General features: G+C 38.8%; 2 protein-coding genes across 6 annotated transcripts; both read right to left on the bottom strand.

The window, feature by feature from the left end:
* Positions 1-151: 151 nt before the first annotated feature.
* Positions 152-5933, bottom strand: LOC137710312 (protein HLB1). 2 transcript variants are annotated; one of them, XM_068449245.2, is made up of 14 exons: positions 5315-5933; positions 4659-4784; positions 4369-4438; positions 3215-3328; positions 2946-3029; positions 2438-2488; positions 2236-2265; positions 2031-2093; positions 1828-1893; positions 1530-1658; positions 1318-1353; positions 922-1041; positions 590-763; positions 152-408 (listed from the first exon to the last, which is right to left on the bottom strand). In XM_068449245.2, exons 1-14 carry the CDS (start codon positions 5767-5769, stop codon positions 298-300), a joined length of 1629 nt encoding a protein of 542 aa, XP_068305346.1. In that variant the 5' UTR covers positions 5770-5933; the 3' UTR covers positions 152-297. The 2 variants fall into 2 exon arrangements, with proteins under 2 accessions (XP_068305346.1, XP_068305347.1); XM_068449246.2 differs by having other exon boundaries at positions 590-760; positions 5315-5929.
* A 1126-nt stretch (positions 5934-7059) lies between these two features.
* Positions 7060-11657, bottom strand: LOC137710277 (rab GTPase-activating protein 22-like). Of its 4 annotated transcripts, XM_088695669.1 has the most exons (6): positions 10954-11320; positions 10586-10789; positions 9784-9919; positions 9623-9672; positions 8826-8879; positions 7060-8654 (listed from the first exon to the last, which is right to left on the bottom strand). In XM_088695669.1, the coding sequence occupies exons 1-6, from the start codon at positions 11178-11180 to the stop codon at positions 7400-7402; spliced, it is 1926 nt and encodes a 641-aa protein (XP_088551795.1). In that variant the 5' UTR covers positions 11181-11320; the 3' UTR covers positions 7060-7399. The 4 variants fall into 4 exon arrangements, with proteins under 4 accessions (XP_088551795.1, XP_068305307.1, XP_068305308.1 ...); XM_068449206.2 differs by having other exon boundaries at positions 10586-11657; XM_068449207.2 differs by lacking the exon at positions 10586-10789 and having other exon boundaries at positions 10951-11654.
* Positions 11658-12838: the final 1181 nt, after the last annotated feature.

Raw genomic sequence — 12838 nt, 5'->3', positions numbered from 1 at the left:
CCAGGTGGATGGCGGTCTGAGGTCAGTTTTGAGATGAGAATGAGATGCAGACATCAAACACATAGATGTTCAAAAGAGATGAAAAAAGAAGTGCAAATGCTAGTTTTCTTTGAGCTTTCTGGAAGATAGAAACAGCAACCAGGTCCACTAATGAAAATAATCTGACTATGCAGAGAAAATTTGTATTTGATCGTGTAAAAAAAATTTATGATATACAGAGTTTATTCGAACAAGTCATTCTCGATCGGAAAATTATACATCACTCGAAACAAAATAAGGAACTGACGATACATTAAATCAGCCTGTTACAATACCTGCCAGAACATCGCTCTTACCCCGCGCATAGATAGTGTAAACTAGACGGATTGCATCAAGCCATCCATCAAGGGATTCCCACGAATCGGCAACCTGGAGGTAGAATGTTCGCATTAGAATCGGGTTTTAAAATATAAATGCAATGTTTTTAGTCCACTTTTCATGCACTTGACAGACTACCGAAAAAATTCTATGATTTGATGCCCATCACAAAGAACCGAAGAACTTCTCTTCGTATAAAGAATTTTTATCTGTTGCCAAGGGCATTCCTTACCAGATAGATGGGTCCGTGAATTGTATCGATGCAGAGGCCAGCACCAGGTGGTAAAGTCAGATCACCACATGCTGAAACAGAAACGATATCGGGAACGTCAACTTTTATAGCTGCTTCCACTGATCTACTTGAGATGCCTTGGGGTACATGCTTTTGCTCATTTTTGCTAACCTGCTGAAAGGAAGTAGATGAACAGAAAGAACACAAGTAAGTAACAAACAGATAAAGAATATACTTGGCACAAGCAAGGAAAGTTACTATAACTAATTCAGTTATCGAATGTGCAGATAATTTTTCTTCGCTTGATATACACTAAAACGATAAAGAATTACCTGTTGAAGCCCTTCATTATTCAAAACAAACTCCGATTGTTTCCAATCACTATGAGGTGCAATTGGTTTTCCCGCTGGTGGTGCAGTAAGATATCCAACTTTAAGATATGGTAAAGGAAGCTGTAAAGATTAGAAATTATCATGTCAGCAAACCAAAAAAATAATCTCTCAACCAACGAGATTAAGCAGACATCAAGGTATGACCACTGAAAGAATTAGGAAAATTAAGTCTTGATGATCAGGGAAAAATCAGGAACGCGCATCATGTATGGCTCTGTCATAAGGTTCACTTCTCAATGGAGAACCAGTAGAGACCCGACCTCATAACTGACCAAAATTATTTATACAGAAGCCTAAAGGGTTTACTGAAGTTGGTATTAGTTCTTAACTTCTTACCATGGATCGCACGAGCCGCAAGGCACTACTGTAAACCTGTAAATAATTAATCACACAAAAACTTAGCATACACAATCAAAGTGAATATCCTTAAACCTTAAAGGAAAAATAAAACCAACTACATTTTACGTCTCTCTCGCTGAAGGGCTATCCTTTTCTCCATATAAATATCAAATCAAATTGGTTGAGAAAGAAAACTATGGGAACCTTACATTGTAATTTGGTTTCAAAGCATGAGCAGCTGCAATGTAGATAGCCGATTGACTATACAATTCATTAGGTGAAACTTCTTTGGGGTGTCCAGATCCCCCAGTTCTTAGTGTGTCCTCAGCCAATCCGTACTGCAAGTAAGAAAAAGACCAAGGTTTGGTAATTCAAGTTACGGGGGATTATTAGATAAGAGAACCGGTGGTTTCTTGTTATCCAGTATAGAGGAAACTGAGAGTCCATTTAAATTATGAATGGAGTATCACATTATCCTAAAATTATTAAGATAAGTAACAAACTAACCAATACGGTTCCAAGATTGTAAATTGCTCGATGGAAATCAAACTGCAACTGAATAGCTGCGCGGAACTGCACCAGAAGAAAATGACATGAGTCATGACAGTATAAATGAGAAACAAACACTTCAAAGATGAAAATAATATTCTGGTTTCCCATCCACATTTATCCAATCATTCTGATATCTCCAAAAAATTATTATACGGTACCTTACTTATTGCAGATCTTACAATTGTTTGCTTTTCCCGTGCAGGAACAATTGCGCTGAGTTCCTAAATTGCATAATTGATTAAAAAAAAAATCAATTTGGAGTTCATGACATGGAACATAATTATATGCCGAGTGAGAAGAAAATTTAAAAAGATTTTATTTCTTCTAAAATAAGTTTAATTAAAATAATGCAATTTAAGATACCTGCAGAGCAAGTCCCCAGTTGTTAAGTGCCTGGAATATATGACACGGATTTAGTAATAGGATACAAAGGAGACAATGCAAATAAGTGCATTCTTCCCGGATTTCATAATCTGTTTCTCTTCATAATTGTATAAAACATTGGTTTTCGCAGGATATCATAAGAAATAGGAATAGCCTAATACAACAATTTATTGAGTCATACCTGGGGACTGTTCCAGTTGAGCAACACTGCTTTTTCGTAATTTTTTGTAGCCTGCAAATCAAATCAAGGGGTGGTAAAAATCACTTCATTTATTCGAAATTATGTTTTTCTTTAGGGATTAAAAATCCAGTTGTTTATGATTCGGCGAGGAATAAATGAGAACTATCGCCACTTGATGCCAGCACCGCCACATCTAAGGAGAAGCAAAATTGATTTAAGAAGCAAACTCCTAGTTTCCTAAACCTCCAAAAGATCACCTAGTCCAAAGGCCTAGTTTTTTACAAAAGAATAAACTAAAGAGTATCAAATTGCTCATGTTTCTATGCTATTATATCTTGAATATTAAAAAGTCATATCCAACTTCCAAGCGTCAGAATCCAGCTGCCACGTGTAAGAGTTGCCACAACAGCCGCAGCAGGAGATTAACAAGAGCAGCAACTTTTTTAAGACATGGAAAAAGAAAGTAACTTCTATCTGGCAAGGCTGAAGCACTGAATTATGGTTTAACCTGCTTCCATAGTTCTTCAGCTTCCTTTGTACGACCACGCATTTTTGCCCGATCAGAGATAGCAATAGCCCAATTATAGAAAGCCTGGAAAGTAAAAGTCAAGCATTATTTTCACTCTCACACAAGTGAGATAACCAATCAGAAATTATAGAAAGATCATCTACACACATACATACACCTTCTGAATAACTCTATCATGGCACTTTCAAGATTACTAAGTTCACTTGCTATTTGAGGAGATTATATTGTAGAAGGATATGCAAACATACATCATGAAGTGTTGGGCACAGACGGGTAGCCTCATCATACTTTCTGCAAGCCTCCTCAAGCAAAGCATCTTTAGAAGGATTAGTAGAATCTGGACTAACATTATCTGCACTTTCCTGCATCCCAGACGAGGATTATTTAGATAGTAAATTCACACTGGTTCACCTAAGGGGAAGACAAAATGTCCCTTAAAACAAAAATTTCAAGTGACACCTCACATTATTTAATCATTTAGAGAGAAGCTGAAACAGCTAAAGGCACATAACTGGAGGAGAGAGCTAACATAATGAAGATACTTATACCCTTATTCATTCCACAAAAATGACCCAATTGGAAAACGTTGGCTAATGTAGAATGGCACTTTAGCTTAGTAAACAACACATAAGGGTAGACCAAGTTTCAGTGAGCATATTATTCTTACTACCATGTGTTGTGAGTTGGCTCATCAAAATACAAAGGCCAAACAGGTTTAGGTTTCCAATTGGTGTTTGGAAAGGAGAAAAGGAATGTGCACAGGTTATCTCCCATAAGAATTGGGAAATAGGTTTTTCTTTGTAATCCGAATGAGTTTAGGATTAGAAAATAAGTTAGTTTTCCCAATTCTAAGAGAATTTAGGAATCCTATACTTGTAAGGCATGTAAAAATTAGTGTATGTGCTATAAATAGGCTTGTGGGGCTGATTTATTAACACGAACAGCAGAGAAAATACAAGGTAGAGAGCCAAGAGTGATAAAGAGATCTAAAGAAAGGTTTTGGGGTTTAGCATAAGGGCTTTCAATAAGTTCTTGTAACCTAGTTGTTATTCTCCATAGTGCAAGTGATTTCTCAAGAGAGATCACACAAGGAGTAGGCAAAGTTCGCCAAACCTTGCTAAATTCTCTATGTTTGTGTGTGGTGTGTTTACTAAACTGTTCATATATTCGCATGGCATCATCTTATAAGTTTGCATAACACCGGAGACTATCGATAAACATGATCAACTAAGGGGGATTAAAATCAACACCTTGTGCCTCCAAACCCATATAAAATAACACCATTCTCACAATTGCATCGCAAGGAAATAGTTAAATTCACAGAAAGCCGTCTAGTTGAAATTTGATAAGCAAAAACCATAACTAAATGCAACCACAGATCGAGCAGGAGAGTATCTCAAACCTGAAGAACCAGCGCCCAATTGTAAAGTGCATCATAATCATGTGGGTTTCTTTCTATTGCACTAGCATACCTACAAAATTTATGTACAAATAAGAATTCCGGGAAAGCAAGACACCTAAAAGACATTGTGTGGTTGCAAACATCGCAAAGTACCGTAAAAGAAACAAAGAAAAGAGAAGTATGATCATGAACATTACAAAGAACTCAAACTTTGTTTCAGTAGTAAAATATAGGATTATACTATTCCCTACAAGCTGACAAGTAAGAAGGAAAGACAAAGAAGACAGTACCTCTTGGCAGCAAAAGTAAGAACCCGTTGGCGAGACCGACCGTCATCATCGGTACCAGTGACACTGTTGATCAACTCCATTGCAGCAATGTTCTGCTCTGAGTGTTGCTCTTGTGGGCTTTCTTCACTGATACAATTCAATCCACAAATCGCCAAATAAATTGTCAAAAAATGGTTAACAACGTAGGTGATCCAGAACAATGACCATACAAAACTTACATTTTTTCGGTCCTCAAAACAAATTTGATCCATTGACTAAAACTGATAACTTTTGTCGAAAACAGTAACATGCAAATCGACCTACCCAATTTAAAGTTACAACTTTTAACATTAACCACTACAATGACCATACAAAACTTACATTTTTACCACCCCAAACACAAATTTCATTCACTAACAAATTGATCCACACCTAAAACAGATCAATTTCGTCGAAATCAACGACATTCAAATCCATCATAACCAATTCAAAGTTCATAATTCTATCATCCTTTGTGAATTCCAGTTTTCGAAAACCCGAAAGTGGGAACTGCAGGAAAAAATCACCAATTGGACTAATTCTCCACACTGAACCAAAATTCAAGCACAACAAACAGAATTTTGTACAATTACATTACCAAAAAACCAAAATTTAAAATCAAATGAAGGAATGAGAACCTGTAACTGTAAGGGGAGCTGGAATCATTAGTGACCTCGTTTGATTGGTCATTTTTCAAGCCACTAAGCAGCTCCCTCATCGTGAATGTACGGCTTCCTTCGTCTTTCTTCAGCTCCGGATGCGCAGCTCGCTGGCCGTGTGATTGGATCGAGGCTTCGATCACTTCATTCACCTTCGGATCCGCGCCATCGGCCACCACCACTTCATGTTCGGGTAGGGGTTCCGGTCTAACTTCGGCCTCCGTCACTGGCTCGGGTTTAGCTTCGGGTTCGGGCACCGGTTCCGGTTTAATTTCGGGTTCCGGGGCCGGTGCTGGTTCAGCTTCGAGTTCAGGCGCTGGCTCCGGTTTAGCTTCAGGCTCTGGCACTAGTTCTAATTCGGATTCGGGTTTCGGATTTGTTGTCTGATCTGGTTCAAGTCCGTTCTGAGCGGGGGGTTGTTCGGCGATGGACATTGCGGGAGATCGGAGGAGGGATCGGAATTCGAAGAGTGATCCGACTGTGAAGTAACAGAGAGGTTGGAGGGAGAGAGGGAGGGAGAGAGGGAGAGAGAGAGAGAGAGAGAAATGCTCGTTGTTCAAAGTTACAGACTTTGAGGAAAATAAACTGAAAATATTAAGCGGTCGTACGGAGCCCCGAGGGGTTAATTAATGTAACCAAGTCATAAACGTACTGTTAACAGAGTAAAAATTTCACTTAAAAAAAAAAAAAAAAAGAAAAAAAACACAGTAAAAAATGGTTTGGTAGGTTAAAACATTTTTTCTTCCAACAATTGTGGATGCCTAAATGATCTCGATCATTGCGTTTAACCATACATTTTAATTTTCGTATGTAGCATTCTTTTATTATGTATGTCTTTTTATAAATGACATGGTTAGGTTGTCCTACTAAAAATTTTATCCAAATAAATTGTCAACTCGGAATTTGAAGTATGTTCCGAGTATCTATGGATTTTATTGGCACATGCAAGGTTGCAGCATTGCATGTACTTGACCTTTACCTTAAGATGTTGCATACCATGGGAGAGCGAATTGTTAAAGCTTCCTTCAACTGCATACGAAATTAGGTTAACTTTGGAATAACATAAAATGTGAAGGTGTGATTTTCGCAGGTTGTTTCGATCACTTAGTGAAAGTAATATATAAAGGAATAAGAAATTAGTAACTTATGATAATGGATTAAGGAATCTTAGATCAGGAGAAGGCTAATTGTGGGAGAATGATCTCCTTTTATAGTTATGGAGAGTCTCCTTTTTCGCCTGCAGTCAATGTGAAACTGTAAGAGCTTTATTTTGATGTTGACACGTGTTAGTGTTGCAATTGATCTCTTGATTGGAGAGAAATTCACATGCTTCAATAGGGATGCCTCAAAACGAACCCTTCAACGAGTCTCTAAAGGTATAAAGTTGACATGAGCTAGACAATTTTCTGGATTGGTGTATGGTAGAAAGTACAAACAGCATATAAGAAGAAAAAAAGAAAGCTCCAACTACATCTACACGTCCATGAATAAAATGTTGGATTGAACCATGAGAGGTAGAAGAAGATGGCACTTTTACTAGAGAATCTGTCTTGTAACCAATTGTATTCCCTTGTGTGACTGTCTATCTCCCTCGTCACATCATCGTGTGACGAGAGAAATAGATCGATAGATAGATAGATACAAGGACTATACAATCAGGCTGAGATTAATCTCCCCGTAACACGATACCATTTATATGTCATGTATTGCCACCAAAAATACAATTTACTCAAAAGACGGGAGAAAGTTCATTCATAAATCAGTGTCAGGTTGTTGATCTGAGTTTACTAAATCTGCATTGTTGCCACAGCCACTCTGAAAAGCAAGAGAGTGCGGGCAATACATTATATACTAAATCCATAATTTACTAAAATCCAGAAATTGCCCATCAGATGCTCGTTTCAAGCAAGTGTGAAACTCACCTCAACATCCCTTGCTATCAAAGGGATCCTCGCCAGGTGCAACAAAAATAAGGAAACGTAAAAGAATAGAATCGGGGGACGGGCAAGAAAGCAAAAGAAGAGAAGGAAAAAGACCAATGCCCAGCATTACCATTCGGTGTTTCTAAACCTTGTCATGAAGAGTCACCACCAAGTGATGGGCATCATCTAAAAGCTTCCACACATCCAGACGGCCCGCCATGCTATTGCACTCCCTCATGATCTCTTCCATGCTGCTGTACTTCTCTATTATAGTCTTCCTTCTTTGTAGCACACAGGCCGCTATTGCATAGAGCAAGAGATCATCGGTAGGAGGGGCTCTTTGCCTAATCCTTCCCCAAGCAGACTTGGCGATCCCCACCCTGACTGCTGCCTGATCTGCCCACATTACCTCCCAGAGGCAAAGCGTATCCTCAAAGCTCAACTCTCTCCTGAACAGAACCACCACCATTCTGTACACAAAAAAGCAATCCTCCGCTTGAAGCTTCTCCAGGTGTTTGTAGAGAGGAACATCTTTGCACTTTATAATCTTCGAGACAAGGCCAAGTTGCCTCCGGATTCCTGCCTCATCCAGTCGAAAATTATGCCGTGCCTTTTTCATAAAACCCACAAAGCACCAGAAGGCTTCATGGTCCTCTTCCACCACTGAGATAATAGGACTGAGTAGATCACTCATCCCCTGGCAGTACCCAATCTCAGGATCATACAGAGCATAGGCTTCCAGGATTCCAACCAGGCGAGAGGCGTGAAAAATCCTGCATGGCTCCAAGTGATCATAATCCTTTAACCCAACACTTTCGGCTAGTCTTCGTGCCTTTATCTCTGACACATCAGCCTGTGATGGTGAGTAAATAATCCATTCATCATTTGCGCGCACAGCATCAAGGCGGATGATCTTCTGCCATGTGGCAAAATCTTCTGCTGAGTGGACTTTGGGCTTGTTGTCTATATTGGAGGGAGAAGAGCTCTCCTTAGCCTTGTCATCAACATAATTTTCTTCAGTAACATCAGTGGATAGTAATGGTCGAGTGATATCAGATTCTTCAGAGGAATCAGAATTAGTTGATTCCGTATCGGCAGCATAGGGATCTTCACAGGTTACTCCACTTTTCTCACCATCTGCTTCAAGTGATTCAGAAGTCTGGACAGCTTGATTGCCTATAGGGTTATCTGAATCCTTGGGTAATTGGTTTCCACACTCAGTTGAAATGGATTTCCTGGCACTTGTAACATCCCCTTGGTCAAAACAATCTAAAACTTGACTAAAATCCCCGCTGCCCTCAGTGCTACTGTTACCAGAAGTTTCCTTCAACTTCAAGCTCTTATCACTTTGTGTTAAAATTCTCCAGCACTGTCTCCGTAAGTGTTCATATTCTTTTCTGCATTGCAAGTGATAAAGAAAGTGTGAACAATGTGAAGAAGAAAAACACGCCAATATACAAAAAATGAGAGATGGAGCCGTGACAAGGAATATGCCATAGAAAATTTATGTACTAATCACAATTGCATACAACATACAAGGAGAAGGGCAAAAAGCTAAAAGACAATACCTATTCTGTTTTTTGACAGAGTCTCTTTCTTCCTTGGAACTGTTCACATCATAGCTGTTGGGAAAGAGCAAATCAATGTCAAATCAGCCAGTACCAAAATCCACAGGCAAACCTTTTTCACAACAAAAAAAGGGCGCAAAAGCACTTTATAAGTGCATATTTCTTGCGAGACTACAAGGCAACCGAGATGAGGTTCCATATTTCATTATGCCAAACCAGAACCAAAGGTCCAAACTTCGCCTACAGATGCAAATTGGGCTGGAAAAATAATGAAAAAGAAAACAGGAAGAAAAATTCCTCATCTTAATTTAACACCATGCACTCGGATGCCAGTTCCCATGTTAATCAAGACTAAAATATCCATTAAAACAGAACATACAAATGGGTCCAGGCTTTAAAAATTGTTGGAACTTAAACAAACACATTTAGGTTTTTCATCCCTCCCCATTGTACCAAATCATAGCCACTAGGAAAATCACCCAGGATGTACATAATGAAACCAAAGAAAAAAATTGAACAAAATGTGCATGTATTCCAAAGTACTCGGAAAACACAGTGCTAAGGCACACCAGAAAAGACTAAAAGTACATCTGGGTGATGGATGAAAATTCATCATTATTCATAGCAGACACCTGCAAGGCTCACCGAACCAAGCATTCCCCAGGACCAGGCAACCAAACAGTCATCACTTTAACAAGAAGTTCTTAAAATTTTGAAATCATATACTAACTAATTTTCATATAACACATACGAAACTGGAAGCATTAAAGCAATCGCATAGATATGAAAATACTTACACTCCAAGAAGAAACGGCCACACTTCAGCTCGAATACTTGGATCAACACCCTGCATCAGAAAGTAAGTGATTAATATCCAACAGCTGTAAAACATACATCAAATACAAAGTCAATTCCATGGAAAATAGAAAAATAGGTCTGACAGAAGTCAAGAACATACTCCGCTGCGAACTTTCTTTAAAAACTTGAGACCCCCATCAGTGAGTTTCCCATCTGGTGTAAATAAACTTTTCCATTGTTTGGGTAGAAGGGCATGTTTTTTTCTCCTACGGGACCAAGGTGATTTAAGACTGCCCCTGAAGAAAGAGACAAATAGAAGTGATCAGACTTCACTGCACGAAGTATAAGTAAAACAAACATAACTAATAATCCAAAGTGGTATACAAAAGACACGAAGATCTCCAGAAAGAACAATGTGCAATGCACCTATAAAAATAAGGTCCGCTACGAAAGGACAGAGAACCATTGCCACCAAAGTAGAGAAAATTTTTGTGGACAGTGCAAGGTTTATGACTAAACAGGAAACCCATAAAGCACTTTTATTGTAAATCAGAGACAACAGAAGAACCGAACTTCTAAATTTGTGGCAAGAAAAGCCTACTCAAACCCGATTTCATTTCCGACATTCCACAACTAATGCGTACTAGTACCGGGACAATTCAATCCAACCAATATAGAAAAGCAAGGAAGCAATAATCAGAATCTGAATCCTACAGGAGAGGAGTAAAGGAAGACTAGGAATAAGTACTTGAATAGGACAGTTTTCGACACGAATCAATTGGATACTTCTAGATCGAGCTCCAGGATTTACATCTCAAATTTAAAAAATATGAGAAAAACCCCATCTGGGTGCTTAGAAAATGTGGAATCTCAGCTTTTCTTCCTGTTCATACAATTTCTAAGTAACCAAGTAGACTTGAAGGGACAAAATTTAAGGAAGAACAAGAACAGTGAAAACTCACCGATCAGTGGAAACTGGTGTGGAAGACGAGGAAGCAACTACTAACAAAACCGATCGCAAATGAATCCATGACGACGACGACGGTGAAGATGTGGAATTTGACGACGGTGACGGTGAAGATGTTGAATTTGACGACGGTGACGGTGAAGATGTGGAATTTGACGGTGGAGGTGGATTAGAAGAAGTGTGACTCCGCCGTAGGGCTTTCATTGGTTGTTTCTGATGCGTAATCATCTATGTGTGTTTTTGTCTACCTATCAATCTATCTAGCTATTGAAGAATCTAGGGTTTTGCTCTCACAACGAATTAGGGACTTACTTCGATTTCGATTCAGTAATTTTTTGGGGAATTTTTGTATTGCTTTACCTACGAGAGTAGACGACTGTGGCGGCCAAGGCGATACCGGCCATGGCCGTGACGGCGACGGCTAAGCCGACATTGGAGGAAGCAGTCCACGACCAGAAGCCGCTTCCGCCACCGACGCTGCCGCCGATGTGCCAGCCGCTTCTCCCTCCACCACCACCGCCACCGCCGCCGGTGCTAGCCTCCGCGAACACGATCCATTTCCAACCATCAGCTCCCCCGCCGAAGAGCATTAATGAAAAAAACTCACCCTCAATTCCAATGAGCCCCTTCTCCAATCACCCGTCCTCCCGTCGCCAATTAGGGTTCCTCGCCTTCAGGCCTAAATCACCATTACCGAACTGAAAACCCTCGGCACTCTTTCTCTCTCCCTCCTTCTCAAGCTTTCTCTCTCTAAACTGCCTTTGTTTTTTTCTTTGTTTTTGAGATTTCGCTCTCTTTCAATGAAAGGCATGAATTATAGAAATTTAAAATTAAACAAAAAAAAATTCATAATTTATTTTATATTTTATTTGCGATATTAATATCCATGCATCTCTCCCTCTCTCTCTACAGTCTCTATCTTGGTATGCGAATCTCTTTCTCTTTCTCTCTCCTCTCTGTGAGTGTGAGAGAGAGAGGGACTGGAAAAGTAGATCGAAGACTTGGAGGGTCGGAATCTCGGAGTGCGCTGCAATGGCGGGGAAATTAGTATTGGTCCAGCCCAATTTGGCCCAATTTTACTTTATTAGGCCATCTATATTGGGGAGGGCCGCTAAAGGTCGCAAAGCGACAAAGTGGTTTGATTTGCTCAAAAGTTTATCTCCCACTGATGGTTGAGCATGGAGTCATCAGAAATTTTTTGGCCAAATCGGCATCAGGCTAGCTAAATATAGCCCATTTTTTAGCCTTTTCTAGATTTCAGTTCCTCAATTGCAATAGTTAATTCAAATTCAACGGCAAGATTTAAAAATATTCAACGATAGTTTAATTAAATTAAGTTAATTAACCAATAAATTTAAGAGAACTTTAACGAAAAGCTCCTAGTACTGTTCACTTTAACGAAAAACCACATTTTTACACTAAAAAGTCAATTCTGGTACTATTCATTTTACCCTTTATTTTGTCCTTATCGTTAAAACTCAAAGTTTTCAAACCATTTTCATTAGTCTTCCTTAAATTTAAAGTATCAACTTAAAACTAATAAATTATTGAAGGGGCTATGTTTAGCTTTCTGACTGAAAATAGTATATGAGCATTGTCTGACACTATTTATTTAAAAATAATTTTTTTGCAATGCAATAATTCTATATAGGGCTATATTGAGCCATTTCGTTAGAAGATGACCTTACAACATTGGTGTGCAAGAAAAATAATAATTCAGCCTTATGATGCGTCAGTAAATTGAGCAAATTTAACATTTTGCTCAAGGAGAAACAAATGATGTAGTAGTAAATACTATTTTTATCACTTTGATCACTAAAATTTGATAAAAACTTATCAAAATCCTCTTGTTAAAGTGTTAATCTATAGATTTCATTCCAATGTAGTGTTGGTGGCTCGTATTTATAGAGCAGTTGACTCACCAATTATTCCAAGGCACTTTGTACAAATTGTTTTGATCGGCAGCCATTTCATCATAGCATGCAGTGGCAGATCTAGGAATCGAAGCTTGAGGGTCTTAGTGTTAAATACAAGTCTTTAAGATAGAAACAGAATGGGAATAGCACAAAAAAAGTCTTAGTTTATTCACTGGGGCATTTTGTTCAACACTTAATGGACTTATTATCGTCAATTAAATCATATTGCACACTTGTTAGCAGATATAGACATATGTCGATGCAATTTAATGAGTAATATAAAGATAATTTTTTAAGTTCCATCAACGCAACCTGTCGATATATGCCTAGCA

Source organism: Pyrus communis, chromosome 6, assembly GCF_041283825.1.
Source record: "Pyrus communis isolate YQ-2024b chromosome 6, ASM4128382v1, whole genome shotgun sequence".
In the NCBI taxonomy this organism is placed as follows: domain Eukaryota; kingdom Viridiplantae; phylum Streptophyta; class Magnoliopsida; order Rosales; family Rosaceae; genus Pyrus; species Pyrus communis.
This window is presented reverse-complemented; position numbering and strand designations above follow the sequence as displayed.